The 26,830-nt window shown below is 41.5% G+C and overlaps 1 protein-coding gene and 1 pseudogene across 2 annotated transcripts in view; one reads left to right on the top strand and one right to left on the bottom strand.

Moving 5' to 3' along the window:
• The window catches only part of DNAJC3 (DnaJ heat shock protein family (Hsp40) member C3), an 89,872-nt gene extending 68,962 nt beyond the window's left edge, over positions 1-20,910 (bottom strand). Inside the window, exons 1-2 of the mRNA XM_082602400.1 lie at positions 20,700-20,910; positions 1,079-1,189 (exon numbers count right to left, since the gene is read on the bottom strand). Of these exons, the coding sequence (XP_082458526.1) occupies positions 1,079-1,189; positions 20,700-20,781 (193 nt within the window). The 5' untranslated portion in view covers positions 20,782-20,910. The remainder of the gene's footprint in view (positions 1-1,078; positions 1,190-20,699) is intronic.
• On the top strand, positions 11,704-12,813 carry LOC309792519 (ferritin heavy chain-like; annotated as a pseudogene). Its single transcript has one exon. The product of its transcript is annotated as a ferritin heavy chain-like (transcript).
• Positions 20,911-26,830: the final 5,920 nt, after the last annotated feature.

Genomic DNA, 26,830 nt, shown 5'->3' with positions numbered 1-26,830 from the left:
TGGTCTGGGAAGATCCCACCTGCCACGGAGCGGCTAGGCCCGTGAGCTATGGTCGCCGAGCCTGTGCATCCGGAGCCTGTGCTCCGCAACGGGAGAGGCCACAACAGTGAGAGGCCCGCATACCACCAAAAAAAAAAAAAAAAAAAAAAAAAGGAATGAGGAATATTGATATCAAAAAGCTTTAGCAAAAAACTTTATGTAGTGACTCATAAAAAAATCCTCTAAGACCTCATTCAGAACCTATTTACTCTGGTCATCTCGTTTCTCACAGTCCCAACAGATTACACACTGCAAAGATAGTTAATGCTACAGACAGACACAAGTGAGCAATAAAAAAAAGCAACAGCCTAAGGGGTAGAGAGAGTCTGACCAACAATGAACAGGAGATGAACTGCAGGATCCCCCAAGGGCCTCAAAGTAACTATTATACTAATGATCTCAAATCATCAAGAAAATTAAAACTGTATTCAGTGAAATCTGCTTAAGGAGGCAGAAAAATATATACAGTCGGCCCTCTGTATCTACAGGCTCCGCAACCACAGATAGAAAATATTCGGGAAAAAATTCGCTGCTTAACTATTCACATAGCATTTGCATTACATTTACAACTATTTACATAGTATTTGCACTACATTATGTATTATAAGTAATCTAGAGATGATTTAAAGTATACGGGAGGATGTGTGTAGGTTACATGCAAATACTACACTATTTTATATAAGGGACTCGAGTAGCCACAGGTTTAAGCTTCCGAGGGGGCCCAGGAACCAATCCTGTGAGGATATCTAGGGATGACTATAATACATTGAGAAAAGTGTTCTGTCAAAATTATCGTGAATTTTTCTCAGTACTTAATAGTTGTAAGTCTCAATTACGTGGGAAAATCTTCTTATGTTAGATACGTATGTATTCAAATATTGTGCTTTTATTAATCTATTTCACCCAGAACCCTGTAAATATTTTAAAATATTTTATTTAAACAATAAATAATATTTATTTTAAATGTTATCCCAAAAAAGGGTTATAAATTAGAATTCACTAAGATGGCCACTGAGTGTTTTGGTTCTGAGATACAAACCTACTGCAGCATGAAACTGAGATAAGGCATCAGCTAACTGTCCAGCTGCAAGAAGTTTCTTGCCCAATTCAAGATGTTTCTCAACATCTGCATTTACTCCACATTCAGCACCTAAAAACAAATAAAAATAATAATAAATTAACTTTCCACGAACCAAGACTTAATTCTAAAGAATAAAATGTTAAAAAAAATAGCTGTTTGCCTCCTTCATTTACTTAGATGAGAAAAGTCACAGAAGCTGAAAAGCGACCTAGAGAAAGTAACAATAAAGTACAAACAGGGCTTCATTTTACAGAGTAGAAGCCACCCAAAAATATACCCATATCGACCTAGTTAGTCAAAAGAATGTACCCAGTCTACAAAATGCAAGGAAAACTGCCTAACGCAGTAACTAGCAAAAATATTTATAATTTGTTGTTCAGCAACAAAATGAGAATTGCTTTGTTAAACTAGAATCTCACTTCAACGAATATTAGAGTCCACTACAATAATCAAGAACTTACTGAGCATCTGCAGGGCACCAGGCACTGTTCTAGATATTTGGGATAAGTGAGCAAAACAAAAACCTCTATCACTCATGGCACCTGACATTATAGTAGGAGGAGACAGACATAAGAAAGGAGTGAATTACAAAGTAAGGTAGGTAAAAAGAAGAGCTGCGTGAGAGGGGTCAGGAGTGGTGGGGCTTTCAGTATTAAATACGGTGGTCAAGGGCCTCATTGAGAAGTTGACATGTGAGCAAAGACCTACTTGAAGAAAGTGAGGACTCACCAGGCAGATATCTACTAGAATAAGAGCTTGCCAAGGAGAAGGGCCAGCTAGTGCAAGGGCCCTGGGTCAGGAGCATGCCAGGTATGTCGTGGAAACAGCAGGGAGGTCAGGATGGCTACCACAGAGCCAACAAGGGAGATAACAAATAAGATGAGGTCAAAGTAGTAGAGGGTCCAACTAGGTACAGCTTTGGCTTCACTCTTAGCGAAATCGGGAGCTGGCGAGGAATCGTGAGTAGAATAATACGATCTGACTGACCAGGCCAATTTTCAACCAACGTGCCACCTCTCGGCTCTGAATTCATCCTTCAGTTCTTGACTGTAATGATGGACCGGAGTGTGTAAGGTAAGCATTCTTCTATACACTGAGCACAGTGTTAGGCTTTGTCAGTAAAGGGTGCTGAAGGGGCACTGCAGGAAGGACACCTCCTGGTCCCCACTGCTGCCTTTACTTTCTTCTGGCTCCTGCTGCGTGGTGTGCAGGGGGGGAGTACATCCAGTGGTGCCCTGGCCTAGTCGTACACCCAGGCATCCAGTCCCTCAGCCACCTGGAGCCTTGGTCACACACCCCCTCCCAAGCAGGATGCCATGTACTCCAGGCTTCACACCCACAGCAGCACCCTAACTCCCCCACCACACCCAAGCCCGCCAGCTGGGGCTCACCTACACCTGAGAAGGTGGTTTCTTCCCCAGCTACTGTGGACCAGCTCTATCCCCGGCAACTCAGCGCACTTTCCTACCAGCAACCTTAGCCTGCAACTATACTGTCTCCGATGAGGTCTGAACCCCAGCCTTGAGGAGAGGGTCCTCCTCCAAGTTGGCCCTTCCTTGGGGAGTGTCTCTCAGTCCTAGACTGTCCTGTAGAGTTCTCTCTACATCATTATGGTCACCCTCCTATCATAACAATTCTTTATATTAAACTTCCCCCTTTAAAATCACCTGTGGTTTCTGTCTCCTGCAGGGACCCAGACTTTTATACACAAATGGTACTAGGAGTGGTTCTAAGAGACAAAGCCACAAAAATGGGATTTAAGGATTGGTTTGGTCATGCCCTTGAGCTTGAGTGCAGGGCTGAGTTCCCTGTCAATGAGAAACAAGAAGTTAGTAATCTGTAGCAGGTAGTAGAATCAATTAATGAAGATATCATTTGTGGTTGACAGAAAATGAGTACTAACTGAGGCACATGCCTTGGAAAGCCAAGTGGCTGCTGCACTTAACCATCATGGCAGTAATGATGAAAATAAGGACTGCGACGTGGGGTGGGTTCCTTTGAGCACAGCAGAGTGCTTACAGAGAGGAAACAACAAGCTCCGGGCTAACTCCTAGCTCCACTCAGTCTGAGAGATTCCATGGCAGCCTTGAAACCATCTCTCTCTTTTTTTATTTTTTTTTTGTAGCCACAGAGCTGATTTAGCTGAAAATCAGGCACAAAATTTAATTTTGAGGGCTGTTGAATTAAAACAATAGTTGAATTCAGAGTCTCGCCAAGTTTCTCCGGTGAAATTCAGGACATGTATTAGTAAAGAATGGGATCCTCAAACTTAGAATGGAGACATCTGGTTGTACCTGGATGAAACTGACTAACTTAAACCTCCCAGTCCTCTGAGCCTCCTTTACCAGTAGAAGCAGCTTGCCTTCCACTATCAGAGAAACCTAGCCTTCCACTGCTTACAATTCCTAGGACAACTACTTAGGGCAGATGCCATGAAAGGGGATGCTCACTCAGACCCACCCTAACCATTCCAGATGTCGCTAGCAGGTATATACACTATGACCTAAGGAAAATAGTTTACACACCAAAAGAACTGCAAGACTTTGCTGATAAACTAGCAGAAACCCATGGAACACATGTGGGAATGGATTCTAAAGGTGTTAGAACAAGAAGAGTGGAATATAACACTGTATCTGGTCTCATTAATTGATGTGTGCCCACTTCATTACACACTGCCTAAGGCTGCTTTCATGCTACAATGGCAAAGTTGAGTAGTTTTGACAAAAAGCATAGAACCCACAAAAACCTAGGGATGACTATAATACACTGAGAAAAGTGTTCTGTCAAAATTATCTTGAGGGCTTCCCTGGTGGCGCAGTGGTTGAAAGTCTGCCTGGCGATGCAGCGGACAGGGGTTCATGCCCCGGTCCGGGAAGATCCCACATGCCGCGGAGCAGCTGGGCCCATGAGCCATGGCTGCTGGGCCTGCGCATCCGGAGCCTGTGCTCCGCAACGGGAGAGGCCACAACAGTAAGAGGCCTGCATACCGCAAAAAAAAAAAAAAAAAAAAAAAATTATCTTGAATTTTTCCTGGTACTTACAGTTGTAACTTAAGTTACATGGAAAATTCTCTTATGTTGGATACACACACATTTGAATGTTGTGCATTTATTTTATTAATCTAGTTCACCCAGAATCCTGTATATATTTTTAAATATTTTATTTAAACAGTAAATAATATTTATTTTAAATGTTATCCAAAAAAAAAGAACTATAAATTAGAATTCACTAAGGGGGCCACTGAGTGTTTTGGCTCCAAGATACAAACCTAATGCAGCACGAAACTGAGATAAAGCATCAGCTAGCTGTCCAGCTGCAAGTAGTTGCTTATCAAGGAAAAATGGCGTTTGCTGCTACACAAGAGTGGCAAAGAGGGCTACATCTGGAACCCAGGGGATTCTCTAGGGTGTTAGTACTTCCATGCCCAATACTAAAGGTTAATTAAAAACTACAGCAACCAAAAACAGAACAGTTAAGCACTCAGACCCTTCAGGAACAAAGGTTTGGGTTACACCATCAGGTAAAGAAGCCAGAGTAGCTGAGGTTCCAGCCAAAGGCATGAGAAGTATGGAACAGGAAGTTGACAAAGGATGCCATATATATCAACTCTGACCTCATGACTAATTACAGACTCAGGACTGTAGTAGCTTTGCACATTTTCTCTTTGCTTATTTATACACGTTTATTTGTATATACAGTCAATCCTCACAATTCACAGATTCTGTATCTCAGAATTTGCCCACTCCTGAAAATTCATTTGTAACCCCCTCCAATTCATCTGTAATCCCCAAATTAATATTCAGGGCGCCTTGGCAGTCATTTGAGGACATGTGAATGTGCAGAATGGTGACACACTTGAGTCACTCAAAGTGCACGTTCTGAGCTGAAGTCAAACAAGGTGATGCTTTTTCTTCCTGTGTGAGCTCTCATGTTATAAGCAAGTGTCCTTTCTACAGTGTATTTAGTGTCATGTTTTTTATTCTTGTGGGTTTTTTTTTTTTTTTTGGTTATATCACTGTTTAAAATGGCCCCCAAGCATAGTGCTGCCTAGTGTTACTAAGGGCAAGAGACTGTACTGTGCCTTTCAAAGAAAATACGTTTGGGGAATTCCCCAGAGGTCCAGTGGTTAGGACTTCGTGCTTCCATTGAGGGGGCATGAGTTCGACCCCTGGTTGGGGAACTAAGATCCTGCGAGCCACGCAGAGCGGGCAAAAAACTAAAAAAAATTTTTTTGATTAAATAAAAGAAAATACGTTTGTTAGGTAAGCTTCATTCAGACATGAATGATAATGCTGCTGGCCATGAGTTCAATGTTAGTCAATCAATAATATATATTAAATAAGATATTTTTAAACAGAAACACACACAAAACAAGGTTATGTTTTGATCTGCTGACAAACATGTAGTGACCTGAGGCCTTGCAGGATCCTAACCCTGAATTTCCTCCCAGGTACAATGGTTCAATATTTGCTAATTCAACGTTCATAAAGACATATGGAAAATAACTACCATGAATAAGGAGAATCAACTATACTAACCATATTTTCTCTAATTCCCATTTTTATTTTATAATATGCTGTTGGAATTAACTTTACAATTTCGTTTTTATATAACTGAATACTGAACAGGACAGTGATGGACTAAGAGCAGTAATTAGTAATAGCCAGTAACAGACACAATGACTGTGGAAATGTATCTTCCCAACCAGGGTACAGGTGACAATTTCTTCGCTTATAAGAAGAGCTGTACCTTGTTAGGTAGGAAATAGAGTATTTTTGTTGTTCGGAAGTTCAAACGTGTGTAGAAGGTGCGTATGGACACTAAGCAGCCAAAGCATTTCTCTTTTACAGGGAACATGATGCTACATGTTTCAGTGTGCTAAAGGGACACTGCAGGAAAAAAAAAATCCGAAGTCACCCCTCAGGAAGGCGGGGGGATGCACGGGCAGGAGCTAGAGGGGCTCTCCAGGGCGCCGAGTGCTCAAGCCGTGGTGGAGGCCAGGGTTACACAGGCACACGCAGTTATCAAAGCCCAGCAGATTTATACTTGGACAAAGTGGACATTTTATTGTATATAAATTTTAATCCCCCCAAAAAACTACTGATGATATGCATGTTAAAGTATTTAGGGACCTGTGTATTGATGTTATTTTGAAAAACATTTTTTAAAAAAGGATTAATGAATGGATGGATAGAGAAATGCCCAGATAGATATGTGTTAAAAACAAGCATACTGGACTTCCCTGGCGGTCTGGTGGTTAAGACTATCTGCGCTCCCAATGCAGGGGGCACAGGTTCAATCCCTGGTCAGGGAACTAAGATCCCGCATGCTGCACGACGCAGCCAAAAGAAAACAAAAACCAAGTATACTAATTACATTAATGGTAGAGTTTAGGTGACGGGTATAGGACTGGACAGTATAAAACTGTTTCAGGGCTTCCCTGGTGGTGCAGTGGTTGAGAATCTGCCTGCTAATGCAAGGGACATGGGTTCGAGCCCTGGTCTGGGAAGATTCCACATGCCGCAGAGCAACTAGGCCCGTGAGCCACAACTACTGAGCCTGCGTGTCTGGAGCCTGTGCTCCGCAACAAGAGAGGCCGCGATAGTGAGAGGCCCGTGCACTGCGATGAAGAGTGGTCCCCGCCTGCCACAACTAGAGAAAGCCCTCGCACAGAGAAGACCCAATACAGCAAAAATAAATTAATAAACTCCTACCCCCAACATCTTCTTTAAAAAAAAAAAAAACTGTTTCAACTTTGCAAAATGTTTAGTAACAAAATGTTGGGAAAACATACACTACAGTAAGTGTTTGGATGGGAGGAATACACACAGGGTGCTGTGAGGGCACAAGTGAAGGCGCCTAACACCTGTAGTTAAAATTAAATTCAAAATTCAACTTCTCAGTCTCACTAGTCACAGTGTAAATGCTGGACAGCTAGTGGCTAGTGTGTGGGACAGCAAGGAAGATACAGAATATTTGCCACCATCACAGAAAGTTCTACGGGACAGTGCTGGGGGTGAGGTGGGGGATACAGTCTCCCCGAGGTCCCCCCGAAAGCTGACCAACAAATGGGGAGGATGGACCTGTGGGAAAAGGCTGAAGAGAGAAACGAGCACTCCACACACAAAGAACATCATACTTAGAAGCCCAGAGCTCAAGATTAACGAGGCTGTCAGAGAACTCACAGTCCAGGATGTCAGCCAGCTGTCCTCTCCAGCATGACTTCATCACTCTGAGTGGGTCACTTTCACTGCTAGAGGATTCCAGTAAACAGCCAGAAGGGAAGAGGGAAACCAGTAAACTCCCTGTTACAATAACCCAGGCAACATGACGCTGACCTGACCGTGGAGTAGTAGCAGTGGAAATAGAGAAGAATACATTGCTTAGAAAAATAAGAGAAAGAAAAAGACGACTACCTGTGACTTATGTCAACTGTCTGGATGCAGAGGTCAAGTGAAGAAAGAGCAGGAGTCCAGGAAGACACCCAGAGCAACTATTTGAGCAACTGCCTGCTATTTCAGTCATCAAAAGCTAGTGAATTCCTGATTTCATCGAATAGAGCAAAAAGCCAAATGAAATGCACTTTACCTTACTATTTACCCTACTAAACAAAGCAGCTTGCTTTTCCTATTCCTGGTCTGCAGTTTCTGTACAGTGTTTTATTACCTTGGCTGCCTGTTGGTGCCCTCTGTACAACAGAGGAAGGGAAAAAGGGAGAGGGGAAGGAGGAAACTTTAACTTGGTGGTCTCAAAAATTTGGAGCCCTAAAACTATAATTTAGAGATAAAATGCACCCCTTTGTTCACAGCAGCACTATTCACAACAGGCAAGACATGGAAACAATCTACTGAATGTCCATCAAAAGATGAATGGATAAAGATGTGGTACATATATACAATGGACTACTACTCTGCCATAAAAATGAATGAGATAATGCCATTTGCAGCAACATGGATGGACCCAGAGATTATCATACTAAGTGAAGTCAGTCAGAAAAAGACAAATACCATATGATATCACTTATATGTGCAATCTAAAATATGACACAAATGAACTTATCTACAAAGCAGAAACAGAGTCACAGACACAGAAAACAGACTTGTGGTTGTCAGTGGGGAAAAGGGGGTGGGGGGGAAGAATGGATTGGGAGTTTGGGATTAGCAGGTGCAAACTGTTATATATAGAATGGATAAATAAAAAGGTCCTACTGTATAGCACAGGGAACTATATTCAATATCCTGTGATAAACCCTAAAAGAATATGAAAAAGAATGTATGTGTGTATATATATATATATATATATGTATGTATAACTGAATCACTGTGCTGTACAGCAGAATTTAACACATTTTAAGTCAACTATATTTCAATAAAATTAATTAAAAAAAAAAAAAACTCAGGGTCCTGCACAGCCCTATTTGTTTAGGGGAACAATGTGAAAATATCTAACCTATTTAAGAGCATGTGGGTAAAATTTGGAGAAATCAGTTGGGGGATTTCAGCAGGCTGGGAAAGTATTGTTATTTTTCCCACTTAAAATGAAGATATAGGCTCCTGCCCTGTGAAAATTCACTACGCAATATAGATTTAGAAACTGATTATATTCATAATGTGAGGGTCACCTCTTTCCATATTCCATACTATATCCAAAAATATAACCTACTTCTCATAACGAAGATTATGGAAATTAATGTTTCATTTAAAAAATGTTACTGAAATCTATATGTAAGACCGTGGCCATAACAGTAATGAATAAGGCAGTCTCTCCCAAAAAAGCAACGAGGAGAATCCAGCAGGCTTTAGCTTTATGAGAACTCCCTAGACTGCAGGTAATCATGGACTCTGAAGAGAGAGGCCGTTTTCCAGCATTACATTGGAGTCTCTGCCACATACTGAAGTATTTACAGAATACGTACTGTGAAGAATGGGACTGACTTCAAAATAATCTTGGAGAGGAGGATAAAGATATAGATGAAATAGGAGCGACCCAGTGTTGGTAATTTTTGAAGCTGGGTGACAGACGGTACACAGTGGTAAATGATACTATTTTCTCTACTTTGGTATATTTTTAAGATTTTCCAAAAACAAAATTTTTAAATTTAAATCCTTTCAATGAGAAGACTGGGTGATAAAAACTACCCCTTACATTAAAAAAAAATTTTTTTGAAGAAAGTAGTTCATGGGGACTAGAGTAAGACAGTCACCTAAGCACATGAGCCTACCTCCCAACATGCTCAAATTCTAGAAATGACAGAATTCACTTAAAAAGATAAATGCATAACCTTTCTGGAAAAAAAAATTTTTTTTTAAGAAGAAGAGGGCCACCTAAAAAACAGAAATTTGGGAAAAATTCTCAAAACATAAAAAGGACAGGATTAGATTGGTGGGCAAAATCATATCCAAAGACCCTCTCCGGGGAAATGTACCATGGAGGTGGCTGCAGTTCTCTGAGGGATCCAAACTCTGACACAAGGAAAAGGAAGGGGCCCTGGGGATTTCTCAGCCTCCAGACAGGCAATCAGCCTTCGCCCACAATCAGAATTCAAAGATTAGCAATGAGCAATTCTGAAAAACAAAGATAATCATAAAATCAATCCATAAGAAACTAACACCAAATAAGAAAATTAAGGAACCAAACTTAGTGGAGCAAAAAGAAAAACAAAATCTAAAAATGAATACAATTGACATTCTTACAGATCCACAGGACGCCACACACATTAAAAAACAGACCAAATGTCTATGCACTGACTAATCCAGCAGTAGGGATGCAGTGGAGAAAAAGATGGATAAACAAGATCATTTCTGCCAGAGGGAAGGAAGAGGAGTACTTAATATAGTCAAATAAGTCCTCCCTGAGAAGATGTTTGAGTTAAAGCATAAAAGGCGGGAGAGCAGTCCTGAATGACAAGAAGCCTCCAGCATGCCAGAACATGACCAGGCAAGGAGCAGAAAATAAGCTCAAAGGGCTTGGGTAGGACCAAGCTCAACTTTAAGGAATCAAAAGGAGGCTCCCAGCATGTTAAGAAGGATAGAGGATTCAGGCAATATAGATCACACTGGGCCTTGCAGGCTACAGTAAGAAATCTGGGTTTTATTCTAAGAGCGAAGGGAAGTCATTAGATAGCTTTTTAGCAAGGAACTGACTATCTGATTTACATTTTAAAAAGATCACTTTGGCTGCGGTGTGGAAAACAGATTAGAGGCGGGCAAGAATGGAAAGGACTGTGGTGGTGTGAACCAAGGATAGCAAGTTGCATTACAGTAAATATACTCAGATTTCATTTATGCTTTAAAAAGAAGATATAGTATGTACTTCTGTACTGTTTAATTTTTTCTAGTAAGAATGTATTCATGCGCTTAAAAAGAAAGTAAACTGAGGAATGTGTTTTGTTAACAAGGTACTGATTAAATAATCACTTGCAGTTGAAAACTTTTAGAGAATATTTGTTAACACTAGAGACATATTTTAATTAAGCAGCCAAATAAGTCAGGAAAGAAGAGCAAAATAACCCTGCCTTAAACGTTTTCATTAAACTGTAGTTCAAAGATAATAGCATTATAATCAGACACTGCGTGGAATATAGATGATACAGACTCTAAAATTTAAAAGTCCTTATCTTTCATAAATACTAAAATATTTATGAATGAAATGATGTCATGTGAATTGTTCCAAAATAATCCACAGGTATAGATGAAATAAGATTGCTCATGGGTTGAAAATTGTTAAAGCTGGGAGATTAGTACTTGGGGATTCATGATACCATTCCCCACCTTTGTAAGTGTAGAAAATTTCACAAAATAAGGTTTTACTTTAAATCTTTTTAAGAGATAGAGGTGGGGAAATTAAAACAATTAAAGATTGTTCATTTTGATCTTCTAAAGGTAAATTCTAATATAAACTCTACACCCATAAACATTTACAGATAGAGGTGGGGAAATTAAAACAATTAAAGATTGTTCATTTTGATCTTCTAAAGGTAAATTCTAATATAAACTCTACACCCATAAACATTTACAGTTCCTAGTGTAAAGTATAAAGGATTGTGCATCACTTATGCAGACACATGTGTGCAGAAACCGTGTTAAAATGATACTAGAGAATGAACTAGGGATGGAATAAAAATGGTGAAAATGCTGTGTGTGGGCTATGGAAGGATCCAGCCTGTTACAGTAAGAACAGTTAATTACTAGGGCAAGTTGATGGGTTTATCTATGTGTTCTCAACATGTCGGGGAAAGGACGTAGTCTTCAAATTAGCAAGAAGATTTCAAACATCTCCCATTTACATTTTCTCAAAAGGGAAGATCAGATCAATGTACTGAATAGAAGATTCCAGATTGCTTGAGGAGGTAAGAAATTTGGATACGAGATAAACCATTAGTCACAGTACTTTCCTTATCCAGTCATGAAAATGTCTAACAGGAAAGATGTAACACAGAAAGAAATTAAGAACCTACTATATGGTGGATACTTTCAGTATATTTATTTCACTTAATTTTCACAACAAACCTAGAAAGTAAACATCTTTCATACTTTTATAACTGAGGAATCTGAGGCTCAAAGAAGTTACCCAACCTGCCTGAAGACTCACAGTAACTGTCACAATAAGATTCAATTCCAAAGCCTAGCTTTCTTTGCAGCACAGCTCAGGAAACTTTTCCCCATATAAACCAGGCTACGCTTGCTTTCCACAGCTACTAAGCCTTGTATGCTTCACTCACCGAACCCATCTTTTAATGTAACATTTTAGCCACAATCCTTTCCAACCTCACAGGCGGAGCCTGAAGTCTAGTGGGAACCGAGAACACACGTGCCAAGTTCCCTGAAGTACTCTGTCCACATGCCCCCAGCCAGACATTCTTCACGGAGAGCCACAGCGGAATCCTGCCTCAACAGGGCTCGACAGAGCTTGGGTCGAACCGTCGCTGCAGCACCTCCCCACGGCACCCCGGAGGCGCCTCCTCGGCCACCTGCCACCATGACCGAGGCCCCCTCGCAGGTGTGCCGGAGCGACCACCAGGACTCGGAGGCCCCCATCAACCACCAGACCCACCTGGAGCTCTACGCCTCCTCCGTCTACCTGGCCGTGTCTTGCTGCTTTGACCCCGATGGTGCGGCTGTGAAGGACACTGCCTAATATGTTCTTCAGCAGTGTCATGAGGAGAGAGAATATGCTGAGAAACTGATGAAGCTGCGGAACCAACGAGGTGGCTGAATCCCAGACTCTTCAGGATACCAAGAAACTAAACCAGGACGACTGAGCAAGCTGGCTGAACGCAACAGAACACGGGTTACACTTGGAAAACAGTGTGAGTCAGTCCCTACTGGAACGGCACAAACTGTTCACTGACAAATGGTACCCACTTGTGTGATTTCACCGAGACTCACTACCTGAACGAGCAGATGAAATCCGAAGAACTGGGGGACCATGACACCAGCCTGCACAAACGGGGGCCCACGAATCTGGCATGGCAAAGTATCTCTCTTACAAGCACACCCTGGGAGACAGGGACACTGAGAGCTGAGCCTCGGGCTGGCTTCCCATGGCCACAGGGTCACTTTCCTGGTCACCAAGGCAGTGCGTGCACGTTGGGGTCACCTTTACCTCTTCTATAAGTTGCACCAGAACATCCACCTACACTCTTTCATTTATACTATTCCTTCAAATAAAGTAACGTGGTATCCCTCCAGAAAGTTATGATACTGCCCCCCGAAAGGTCGAGCTCCTCTCCAAACTAAGTTTCTCTTGCCTTCTATGATTAAAAGAGGTATCCAGCATTTCTCTGTGCCTTTTAAATAAAACTCAGATCTTTATTATGTTACAATTTTACCCAATATAATTTCTATTTAATAATGTGATAAGTAAATACCACTTCCTCTACAAAAATTTCAATCGTCCAGGGAGAATTATTACTCCTCCAGTGCACCTTGGTCACTTTTCCATAACAGAACTCGCCATAGTGTACGTGGCGGTTGTGTAGGCCCCCTTCTCCCCGAAAGAGATGGTGTGCCTCCTAACTGGGATCTTCTCTCACCTTCCTCCAAATCCAGCCCCCATGCTACTCCAAGAGCAACCCTCCCAAGATGCATCCTAGGTACAATTCTGCAGTATTTTCAGGTCGCTGGCTAGATTCAACCTAAGTCCCTTCAGATCTAAAGGCAAACAAGACCCTTCTTGATCAGGTCCCTTGATGTGGGTCCAGCCTTATCACCCCTCACTGCTTCACCTCTTACTTTACACTCCAATAACATAATGAACTGGTTGAACTTTGCTGAAGATATTAGTTCTTATGCTGCATCCCTTTAAACTTGCTATTCCATGAAAAGGCCTTCCCCACTTGCCCACCTGGAAAACTCCCACTCCTCCATCAGGATTCTGCCCTCAAATGCTGGTTCCTTTGTGAAACTTTCCCTAACTACTTCAGTGAGAAGGTGGGAAAAGTTCCTCCTGTGCTCCTGCTATACTGTGCATCCCTCCACTCACAAGTACATGACTTCACTTTGCAATACCACAGTCTCAATAAGCTGACCTTCACAGTTTGCCTGCCTCTCACAACCCCCATAGTCCCAAACCTGATCAAAAGCAAGTCGGAGAGAATGAACGGTCTTTTCTTCTTTTTATCACCTAGTTCAGTACCTTGCACAAAGCAGACACTCAATATTTACTGAATGAATGTAACTAAATTCCTTCTTAAATGTATAGTTCATCAGAATAATAGAAGCTAAGATATGTAATAACAATTAAAAAATCAAACTGACACTACTACCAAAGACTCATAAAGACACTAATATGTTTCCTAAAAAATTGCACATGTGGCTGTTTTTGCAATATCTCAACTGTGTTATTTTGAGCCATGGATAATTTTTTATTCCATTGCCACATCCTGGGAGACAGTGACAATGAAAGCCATCTCCTAATTCTGAGAGATCAGGCAACTAAACATCCTGCCATCTCCTGAACAGAATTAAACAATAGGTTTCTCCATAGACAAGCATCAACCAAAGGTCAGCAAAATATACAGGAAGGACAGGAAAAAAGGCGGAGTAGCTAAATCTTTCACTGAAGTTAGTATTAGAATCTGTCATATTTTAGAGAGCAAAATATAAAGAATTTTAAGAAACATAAAGTTGAGGGGTTAAAAGTATGATGTGCTGAGAATCACAATCAAGACTGGAGCAACCAGACTGAAAAAGGCAAGAACAAAAGGTCAGAGGTGCTCAGGCTCCAGCCGAGGCCAGGTGGCAGAACGGAAGCAAATTTAGGGTGGTTGTTCAGGTTGGAGCACTTCAATGTCAGGGAGGAGGAGAACCTTAAGATCATTCTAAAGAGGAACACAAGGAAAAAAAAAAAAGTACTGTCTGTAAAAGGTCCTATCTAAGTCCAAGATCAAAGCAAGATGGGGCAGAGTCTGAAAAAAGTCTCATGACAGAAACACAGAAAACAGTGGAATCTGGCCACAGAAAGAGCAAGAAGGTCATTATCTTAGCAATTCCACAGTCAGTGCGGGCCAATGACGAAACAGTTTTAATAAAAGTACACTGCGCTGGAAACCCTAGACCTTGTAAGCATCTCTTTCCAATTACTCTAACCTAAAAAGTGTTTTAGTATACAAAGCCAAACTGAAAGGAAGAAAAGGCTGAGTGGTTATGTAGCAAGTACATGGGAACAATGCCTGCACGAAATCTTCCTGGATAAACTAGGAAAATAAAATCTACTGTAACCAAGTTTGCTCAGTTTCAATGCACATTAGTCTTTGTTTCAATTAACTATGGAGGCATAAATGTTGTGATGGGACTCCTTGTTCAAGGAATTTCAACTTGGAAAATAAGTGTGCGATGGTCCTTACCCCCCCCCCCCAAAAAAAAAGTTGAAACAGTCAACCTCACTCATCCATTCTAAAAATACTTATTGCACATCTACTTCAGGTCAACATGTTTTAGGTAGAGAGACAAGGGTGTTTTCCATAAAGCTTGTATTCTAGAGGAACAGACAGACAAGAAATACAAATGAGGTAGTTCAGACAATATTAAGTTTTAGGAAGAAAATACAAAAAGGTAAAGGGAGAGTATTAACTGACCTAGAGCGTGCTTCTTACATAATATGTCAGGACTGAAACATGAAGGCTCGTTTGGCTGTTCTCCGAAATCTTCAGAGTATAGGAACAACAGGAATAAAGACACTTAGTCAGAAAATGAGCTCGGCATTTGGAAGTAAAGTTGATGTGGCAGGAGCCTAGTGATGGAGAAGATTAAGATGAAAAGAGACATAAGTAAATAGGAGTCAGATAAGTAAGGCTTTGCAGTATTAGTGGAGTACTAGGTTGAGAAGAGAACAGAAGATGGGAATAGAGCAGTAGCGACTACCAGCCACTCTTTGAAGTTCTGCTATCAAAACTTTGGTAACACTATAGTGGAAATACTATAGCATGTTGAAGTGCTGATGTCAATGACCCAAAGAGGAAGAAAATGATGATACAGGAGAAAAACAGTAACTGTAGAAGCAATATTTTCAGAAGGCAAGAGGAAATGGAATCCAGGGCGTAAGTATAGGAATTGGATTTTGCCAGGAATAGGGATGCTTTAGCCATTAATATAAGAAAATTAGCAGAATGGGTAGAGATGCAAGTAGGCTAGTAAATTCAGAGGTAGAAAGAAGAGGAAATTGCCCTGTGATGGCTTTCATTTTCCCAATAAAGATAAGGTCTGAAAGAATGAGGCAACAGAAGAAAGAAAAGGAGGGTTTAAATTGGAGATTTAAGGAAAGAGGAAGAGGCTTGAGACACTGATTTTCAATAGACATACTAGGGAATTGTAGGAATGTTAGCAGTACTGAGTGGGCATGTGAAATAGAGATTATATGCTCAAAATGAGACCAGTCAGCAAGGTTATCTTCATTTTTCTCCATCCATGTTCAGCTGTGAGGTTTGAAAAACAAGTTGGCCAAGTTGGATTTAATCAGTTCAAGTTTTGCCAAGTGAGTAAAACAAAAGAGTACAGGGGCAAGAAAATTAAAGGATGTTTTCAGTGGAGTGACTACAAGATGGACCACTAAATCTACACTGAGAAAGTAGGGAAGAGGACATGGATGCTTCACAAAGCATGTTTTATATCCCCAAGTGGGCTGTAAACTCAAAGGCAAAAACCAAGAGTTCTATACTACATATACCTCACCAAAGGACTACGGTGACGCCTCTGCTAACTGATTAAATGAGTCTTCTCCATATTCCAGAACTCCATATAACATAAACTCATCAGACTTTTTAAACTTATTAATTTTTTTTTAAAAAGCAGCATTCCAAAGATCTTGAAAAATCAATTTATGGTTGACATGATGTTTTTGTTCTTAAGAGTGGGTGATTGGGTTCCCATGATTATTTCCATAGAAACAAAGATTAATAGCTGGACAATAACCAAAGGAACACTAATGGCAATAGAAATTAAACTTAACCACAATTAATTAACTTCATATGGGAAAGTAAAGCCTAATTACTACAGGGCACCCATCTCAGAACAACCCCCCCCACCCCACCCCCCATCCCACAGAATCTAATCAACTGCATTTCTGGGCACTTAGCAATGCTAACTAGTCAAGTGAATTGGGACTTGGACACTATTGCTAACTATAGCCTATATCATTAAATGAATTTAAAATAATTCTAGAAGCAATCTGATCATCTGCTAAAATACTTAGTTTAGAAGAATCTCCCCCTTATCCTCAGGGAATACATTCCAAGACTCCCAGTGGATACCAAAACCACAGACAGTACCGAACCCTATATATACACTATGTTTTTTCCTATACATACACACCTATGATAAAGTTTGATTTATAAATTAAACACAGTAAGAGAGTGATAACAATAATAAAATAGAACAATTATAACAATACACTGTAATAAAAGATGTGAAGGTGGTCCCCTCTTCTCAAAATATCTTACTGGACAAATATAATGCCTTTTCCATCTTAACTAAGCACTTACCGCACACTGTGGCCGCGCCCTCTGCAGTCTGAGTTGCGACAGACAAACTAGCACAAATTTCTTTTTCCTTTTCCACAGTTTTACGGATAGAAGATTCGTTCTTACCATGGATATCAGCAACCTCAGCATACAATGTTTTTTCTTTCCTTACTAAGTCAAGGGCTTCCACTTTTTCACTTAAAGGAAGCACTTTACCGCTTCTCTTTGGCATATCCAAATTTCCGAATTGTCAGCATCACTAGGCTTGCATTTGGGGGCCATTATTAAGTAAAATAAGGGTTACCTGAACACAAGCCCTGCGATACCGCTGATAATCCAGATAGCTACTAAGTGACTAACAGGCGGGATCCATGGGACAACGGGATGATTCATGACCTGAGACAGCGCGAGCTTTCATCACGCTACTCAGAAAAGTTCACAATTTAAAACTTACGAATTGTTTATTTCTGGAATTTCCCATTTAATATTTTCAGACCACGGTTGACCACAAGTAACTGAAACCGAGAAAAGCGAAACCACAGATAAGGTGGGACTACTGTATATAAATTACTGAAAGTCCTTTGTTTTCCCTACTTTATTCTATTCATATTTAAATAATGTCAAGAAAATCCTAGAAAACACTAAACATACTTTTAGTAAGTTAGATTCATATAAAAAGTATCACCATCTTTTGTACTCAGGAGATTTCTAACTATTCTTTTCCCAATGTCCAAAATATATGGTTTAGTCAGATCAGTTCAGTGAAATAAAGAAAAATTGAGTCCTGAAAGAATGTTAAGGGAGAAAAAGAGATAAAAGGTTTGGTTCCCAGGTTGTGTTCCTACTTAAATCACCAAATAGAACACACCATGAGCAGAGAATTAAAATAGCTTCCTTATCTGTAATATGAGAATACTAAAGTAGATACTTATACTAAAGTTTTCTTTCTGCTCCAAAAATTCTATTCCCAAACTAGTGCTTTGGACTTCCCTCTTTCAAAGGCCTTTTTGAAAAGGGATGCTAAAAGATTTAACCTTTCAATTCATGAGCCTATCACATATTTTCTTTCTCTGAATTACATTAACAGAAAAGCCTAGGAAAAAAAATGAATATTTTAAATCAGAAAAAAACTAGGCCAGCTAAGCTAATTATTGGCGACAGCCTCCAACATATGCAAGTTCTTGCTTCTCATTCACTCTTCTCACACCTATTCTCGTTTATTTCTTCTCTCCCCAAGCCTTAAGCCTAACAGTGGGATCACACAGTCCTGAATGACTCCAGAGGACATTTAGGTTACAGAACCCAGAGGCAGAACTTATTTGGGAAAACAGGAGCTAACCATTTGCTAATGGAAGTCAGAGGTTCTTTCTTATCTTTATATCCCCATCACCAAATAAAATAATAGATATGTAATAACAGATACCTAAGTTAGCTCCGCTATATAATTTATTACATCAGTGATTCTCACCAGTGATTTCTTTTTAGAAATGTAAAATTTCAGGTCCTACCTAGACTTACTGAATCAAAAATTTGGGGAGTAAGTTTCAGCACTCTGTTTAAAAAGCTCTCCAGGTGATGCACACTCAAGCTAGAGAACCGCTGTATCAAACATGTCAGGAAATTACCTTCCTGTTCATTATTGCTGGTGGCAAGCAAACAAACAAAAATGCTGATTTTTCTCAGCTGCCACCACTTACAAATGCTTGGGCCCACATTGTGCTGTCAACCACTTAACTTCTGTTTCCAGCCCACACACAAGATGAACTTTGGAGTCAAATAACTTGAGTTAAACTTATGGCTCTTAGAGTTAACAGCTATGTGACCTTATCCAAGTTAATTAAACTCTTGGACCCTCAGTTCCCTCATCTGTAAAGCAGAAATAACATCACATACCTCCATGAATAAGAGATAGCTTACAGAAAGGTGTCCAGGACAGTGCCTGGCACACAGCAGACCTTCAGTAAATGTAAGATCTTTTTCCTTTCTTCCCTACCACCTGTACCAAGTCCCTGCTACTTTACACAGACAACAACCTAAAGAAGACAGCACTTTAGCACCCCTCTGAGAAATGTTACCAATGCCTCCCATACAGAAAAGCTCTCTGGTGAGGTTTTTCTTCTGGAAAATACCACAGGAGAGACATGAAGTGTTATGAGTCCTACAGAATCATACACAGAACAGCGATTCTAAAAAGGTGGTCTACAAGCTAGTGGAAAAAGCAAATCATTCAAAAGTGTGTACCTGTGTAACTTAAAAAATAACTGATGTTAAGCAGAATATAGGCAACTTTCTCTTTAGTGGCCATAATTAATTAATGACAACTGGGGATTAATGCTAAACTTCACCAGGCAGAAGGTGTTAACATCAGAAAACGCAAAAGAACTGGAATACATGACCTGTATTAAAGTGGTCCAGGCATTCCAATTTCACTGTCAAATTCTTTGTCCCAATGTTATCACACTATATATCTTGTTTTGGGGTTCCAAAAAATATATGGTCTCCAGGGGAACCCCCCCTCCAAAAAAAAAAAAAAAACCCACTGCCACTAAATGACACCTAAAAATTGGAGAGTATTCCTCCTTTTTTTAAGTTTATAATTTTGAGGGGATTTTACCATAAACAATTCCCAACTTCAGCTCCGCACTCCCTCTAATATTAAGTCCAATATTAAAATGTTTAATCTGACTACTAGCCTATTCATGGGGACGAAAATAGGTCAGTGCACGTGGTATGTCATTATACTCGAATATTTCGCAGGGTAACCAAGTTAGGAGCGTCAGTTCAAGGGGCGCTTGCAGGTTTCACTCGTACTCCTCCAACTGACAACTAAGAACGGACAGCCCTCTATTTTTGCTGTTCTGTTAGAGTAGCCAACATTCCCAACTGTAGGACCGTAGTGAAACTGAAGCATTCGTATCTTCTTACGGGGACATTCTTCCAGAGAACTCGTAATAGGAAAGCTGAACCAACAACAGGCTGGGAACTGCAAAGCCACAAACTTAGTACCCTGACCGCCGGGAGCTTGATTGCCTGCACCGGCTCCTTAACGCTGCAACCTAACAACTTCCAGACACAAGACAGAGCAGAGCGGGGTGATGGTTACTCACTTTTAACATTCAACACTGTTCCCTTCACCTTACCCAGCAGGACATCATCCCCACCGCCAACCCCCCGGAACTCCAAAGCCAAAGAAGCCTCCCCTTGGGCCACCTTTACCGCCTCCTCTCAGCACCACTGCCCAAGAGTCCCCAGGCGCCAAGCGAGGGTCCCGAGCGAGGCCGGGAGCCGACGGCTGCCCGGGTCTCCGCGTCCCAGGACGCCCCAGAAGCCGCTGCCCGGTGCCCCGCTTCCCCTCGACCCCATTGGCCCCACTCCTCACTCCAAACCCGCTGTCCCGGCCCCGCGGCCCGCCGGTCCCCGCACCTCTTCCCCAGACAAACCCGGAACCGGGAGCCGGCCCCAGCCCAGGGACGGGCTTAGGCCCAAGCCAGGCCGCGGAGTTCCCGGCTCCCGCCCCACCGCCCGGACCGCCCCGAGACTCGTGCCGGGACGGAGGCGGGGAAGCGCTGCGAGGCCTGGCCCGGGAGCCCGCTCCTCCGGCCGGGGCAGGACACGACTCACCTTCGTACTGTAGGTCCACCAGGACCAGCAGGAAGGGGAACACCGAGCCCAGCCGGCTGGTCACAGAGCCGGGGGCCACCATGTCCGAGGGCGCGGGCGCTGAGGAGAAGCAAAGGTGCGGGGCCCACCAGCTCCCGCCGGCGCTCACGCTGCAGCTGCGCCCGCCCGCCGTCCGCTCTTGCTCGGGCCTAAGGCGGCTGGCGCCCCGCGGAGGAAGGCAGCGGTAGGCGGGGCCTGGGCGGGGCTACGCCCCGAGCGCCTCCGCCGCCCAATCGCCTTCTCCCTGGCCACTTTCCTACGGGGCTCGCCGGGATCGTGGTTCGCGCTGATAGGCTGTAGGGGCCGCCGCCCCCGCCCCTTCTCTGATAGGATAACGTGGAAGCACGAGACAAGACTGCGTCCGCCTGCGGTGGAACTGTCAGGAGCTCCAAACCGCGGCGGCGGGCCGGAGGGAGGCGGCCGGGGAGCTGTGTGGCAGCCGCCGAGTCCGCATGCGCAGGCCGCGGAAGCCTTTTTGGGCCGGTCCCCGCGCACTGGGTCGGCGAGGAGGAGGATGTCAGCAATCCGAGGTTTTCCAGTGTACTATTTGGAGAAAGGTGAATCCGCCGCGTCCGCAGTGAGAAGCCAAACCTGGCCCCAGGAAGTCTGCGGGGGTGGATCGGGGAACAGGACAAGTAGCAGAGCCTGCTACCTCCCTCTGAGAGTCTCGGAACCTACACGGACCGCCCTGAAGAGCGGTGGAGAAACGATCAGGAGAAGCTCGGGCTCAATAAAGTAGGGTGAGCCGATGGAGCCGGGAGCATGTCAGGATAACCAGGTACATTAGGGACCTAAGGGAGGTTAGTGAGAATGACATGGAAGATTAGCACCCATTCCCCGACTGTCCAATGGACCAGCGTGTCCAGAAAAAGAGCAATTCTGGAAGATTCTGTGCAGAAGAAACCAGGGAAGCACAGCAGCTAAGAGAGCAAAGGGCTCTTGAGAGTGCAGCCAACGTCAACTATAAGGAAAAAAAGAGAGACCTGTTAGGACGGATCTTCTATCTTGTGCTCAACAGAGGAAACTCAACAAGGTGAAATTCAAGTTACACAATTTGGCGTTAAACTTGTTCACCGCCACTTCCTCCGGCGTCCTCAACACAACGCACACTATGCACCAGTGATGTTGCACATGGGATGAAACAGTAATGCCTTTCTGTGTTAAGCGCTGTCACGTGCAAACTTATCACTTTACCAGTGAGTATGCATTTGCTACCTTGGTGCTACTGCACACTTTAGAACTCATGAATGACAAATGGCATAGTGAATTCGTTATTTCCTAAAAATACACTCAGGAGGGTAAAAGCTTTCTAAGCTTTTATTCCAGAGGGAACTAAGCAAAGGAAATGGTTTGGAGAAAGGGAAAACAAACAAAAAACTGAGTCCCTTAGTAGTTGTGGTGGAAAGCAGTGTAACATAATATGAAGAGCAGAGGATTCAGATCCAAGAAATGTAGTTCCCCACCACAGCTCTTATCTAGGTTATCTTCATCTGTAAAGTGGATATGATGCTGATGGCCTCAAAGGTTTGTTTTGAGGTTTCATGAAGTGGGTAAAAATTCTTGTAAATTATAAAGTATTATACAAATGTTACTTATCCGTCTAATAAGAGCGAATCATGAGACTCCTCTTTGGATTTTTTTTTTTTTTTTTTGGTTTGTCCTTTTCCTTATCGACCATCACAAAGTGGTGTTAGTGAAAAAAACAGCATTGATTTCAGTGTCTACAAGTAGTGAAGACATCATCCAGATGAGGTACCGTTGCCAAGGCAGCCAACATTGCTGATCAAAATGGAGAAAGAGTTTTGTAAACAAATAATACTACACCATGAATTATCAGCAGAATGCTGCCTGTGATTCTGGTCTTAAGGAAGAAGCAGTGCTAAAGAAGTTCTAAGGATGGAACTTAAAAATGATTAACGAGAGGACAGACCTTGTGCTATAGATAATAAAAATAACAAGGGCCTTCATTGTTGAGTGATTTTGGAAATTCATTGATCAAGTTGCATAGCCATGAATCCTAAAGTCTTAAAACTAAGATTTACAAAGTATCTCTTGAAAGAGATAATTTTACAACAAAGGAAACATTTTAAACAGCAATAAGTGTACAGTGCTAAAATTATCCTTATATGTATAAAATGCTTAGGAATGTTTTCTCCAATGTTCATCTGGGCATAGTTTTCACCTGATCACTCTTGCCAATAAAACCAGTGTAATCCAGTGATTGTAGAGAAAATTATAAATATTGTTTGCATTTATCAACATTTATGCCATCCTTTTTATTTTTATTTATTTATTTTTAAAATATTTTATGTATGTATGTATTTATTTGGCTGCACCGGGTCTTAGTTGCAGCACACGGGATCTTTAGTTGTGGCATGTGTGTGAGATCTACTTCCCTGACCAGGGATCAAACCCAGGCCCCCTGCATTGGGAGCACAGAGTCTTAGCCATTTGGACCACCAGGGAAGTCCTGCAGTCTTTTTAAAATTAAGCATAAACACCATACTGTAATTGATAGAACCTATTCATTATGATAGTAAAAGACAAAATAATGGTAGAATATTTAAATTGCACTATATGCAAAACCAGCAATATTATATAATTTCTAATATATAAAAATATATTGATCTGTTTATTGACCAGGAAAATAATTTTTTTTCTTTTAATTAATTAATTTATTTATTTATTTTGGCTGTGTTGGGTCTTTGTTTCTGTGCAAGGGCTTTCTCTAGTTGTGGCAAGCGGGGGCCACTCTTCATCGCGGTGCGCGGGCCTCTCATTGTCGTGACCTCTCTTGTCGTGGAGCACAGGCTCCAGACGCGCAGGCTCAGTAGTTGTGGCTCATGGGCCCAGTTAGTCCGTGGCATGTGGGGTCTTCCCAGACCAGGGCTCGAACCCATGTCCCCTGCATTAGCAGGCAGATTCTCAACCACTGCGCCACCAGGGAAGCCCCAGAAAAATAATTTTGGTAGAGAGTAGTGGACAGATCTAGAACACATTTTTTGGAGGAAAGGAGATCAGATTTGCTGATGGATTACCTCTGGGGAGAAGTAAATGTTCAAAAGCAAATATGATACTTATAACATCTTTTTACACCACATTAAAAACAAAATAGGCAACATTATAATGAACATAATGAATGCTGAAGTATACATCCTTCTGCATTTATCTTTATGAACTTGTGCTTTCATTTCTATAAAAGGAATCTCTAAAAGTGGGATTGCTTTGTCAAAGAATGTGTACACTTAAAAATTGAAGATGAGGACGTCCCTGGCGGTCCAGTGGTTAAGACTCCGTGCTTCCACTGAAGGGGGCACAGTTGGATCCCTGATCAGGGAACTAAGATCCCCCCATGCCATGCGATGCGTTCAAAAAATTAAAAATAAATAAATAAAAATTTAAGATTATTGTCAGATTATTTTCCCTAAAAGTCAGGGTAATTTGTATTCCCAACAACTATTTATGTCCCCACATACTCACCATCACTAGATATAATTGATTTTCATAGTTCTTGACAAGCTGATGGTAAAAAATTACCCTTCTAAGTCAAGTGTACTACTTGATTGCAGGGATTTGGGGACTCTGATCAAACTTCGGTGTTCTCATGTAAAAATTTGGCTTTAAAACCATGTCCTGTCTTCTGTCTGCTTGTCCACCCTCTTTTATGTTAGTACGCTTCTGGCCACATCAGCCTCTGCTTCCTTCATCACATCATTTTCTCTTGCTTTTGACCTTCTTGCTTCTGTCTTGTAAGGATCTTTGTAATTAATTATTTAGGGCCCACTTGGATAATCCAGGATATTCTCTCCCTGCAAGATCCTCAATTTAGTCACATCTGCAAAACCCTTTTGCCATAAAAGATAACATTGTTGGGGGATCAGAACGTCGATATCTTCAGCGGGAACACTATCCAGCTTAACATGATACTCCCCCCACTTCAGGAGATAGACCTTAAGTCCCCTCTCCCTTGAATGTGGGCTGGACTTAATGACTAACTTTTAAAGACTAGAGTGTGGAAAGGGAAGAGTGGAGTAACTTTACAGTGGAGAAACTGGCAAACACTACCTTGGCCTGGTGGTCAAGGTAAACATTACCAATATTAAGTTATATTGATCCCATATAACCCCCTGATATGAGGTCATGAGAAGGACACTTCACTTCTGTGATATTCTTTCCATTCTATAACCTAGTCTAAATATGAAAAACATTCACATAAACCAAAATTGAGGGACAGTCTATAAAATACCTGATCAGTACTCCTCAAAACTAACAGACCAGAGGAAACTAAGGAGACATGATGACTGACAGGTCTGTCTTAAACCACATCCAGAAATAGAAAATGGATGTTACTGGGAAAACTACCGAAGTCCAGATAAAGTCTCAAGTTTAGTTAATAGTAATGGGCCATTATTAACTTTCTTAGTTTTGACAAATGCACAGTGATTGTATGTAAGATGCTGGCAATAGGAGAAAGTAAATGAGGAGTGTTTAGGACTACTCTGTAGTATCCTTGCAGCTTTAGTCTAAAATTATTTCAAAAATAAAAGTTTACTTAATTGTGAAGGGCCTGAGTATTTTTAAATCAACTGTAATGAGTTTTTCTGCATCTAAACTTCCTTTTCCTTGAAGAAGGAAGAGAATTAGTACTTTTGAGAAATAGTTTCTTAGTTGTCTGAAACCAGCTCCTCTCTTTTCTTTCCTGTTTTTCCTCTTTTCCCTTCACTTGGGAAATTGTTGATTACTTGATTTAAAATCTGTTATGTACACACTCTAGGAATATTCTAGTCCAGATAATCAAAATATCTATAAGAAAAAGTTCATTAACTGTACTTTTTGTTTTTAAAATATGAACAAGTACATGTAAATGATAGCCTGTGTTAAAATAATTATTAGATAAATTTTTGAAGCATAACTTTAAGATTCTTTAACATTGATCCTGGAATACAAGGTTTTAAACTGTATTTTTTTTTTTTTTTGCGGCACGCGGGCCTCTCACTGTTGTGGCCTCTCCCGCTGCAGAGCACAGGCTCCGGACATGCAGGCCCAGTGGCCATGGCCCACGGGCCCAGCCACTCCACGGCATGCGGGATCCTCCCGGACCGGGGCACGAACCCGTATCCCCTGCATCGGCAGGCAGACCCTCAACCACTGCGCCACCAGGGAAGCCCTAAATTGTATTTTTAAAGGTTCATGTACTATTTCTGATAAACAGGTGAATCTTTGGACAATTGGGATGAGTTAATATTGATTTAAAGACAGCTCTATGTCCACCCTCATGTTCACTGCAGCATTATTTACAATAGTCAAGACATGGAAACAACCTAAGTGTCCATCAGCAGATGAATGGATAAAGAAAATGTGGTATGTATATACACACACAATCGACTAGTATTCATCTATGAAAAAGAAGGAAATGCTGCCATTTGAGACAACATGAATGGACCCTGAGGTCATTATGTTAAGTGAAATGTCAGACAGAAAAAGACAAATACTATACGATCTCACTTATATATGGAATCTAAAAAACTGAACTCATAGATACAAAGAACAGGGAATTCCCTAGTGGTCCAGTGGTTAGGACTCCTCGATTCCACTGCTGGGGGCCCAGGTTCAATCCCTGTTCAGGAACTAAGATCCCGCAAGCCACGTGGTATGGCCAAAAAAAAAAAAAAAGAACAAAGAACAAACTAGTGGTTGCCAGAGATGTGGGAAGGGGAGAGTTGCGAAATAGGTGAAGGTGGTCCAAAGGTACAAACTTCCAGTTACAAGATAAATAAGTCCTGGGGATGTAATGTACAGCATGGTGACTATAGTTAACAACACTGTACTGTATATTTGAAATCTGCTAAGAGAGTAGACCTTAAAAGTTCTCATTATAAAGAAGAAAATTGTAAATATATATGGTGATGAAAGTTAACTAAACTTACTGTGGTAATCATTTTGCAACATACATATATACCAAATCATTATGTTGAACACCTAAAACTAATACAATGTTATATGTCAAATTATATCTCAATAAAAAAAGAGACAGGGACTTCCCTGGTGTCGCGGTGTTGAGAATCCACCTGCCAACGCAGGGGACACGTGTT

This window comes from Mesoplodon mirus, assembly GCF_964341445.2.
Source record: "Mesoplodon mirus genome assembly, chromosome: 17".
NCBI classification, from domain to species: Eukaryota; Metazoa; Chordata; class Mammalia; order Artiodactyla; family Ziphiidae; genus Mesoplodon; species Mesoplodon mirus.
This window is presented reverse-complemented; position numbering and strand designations above follow the sequence as displayed.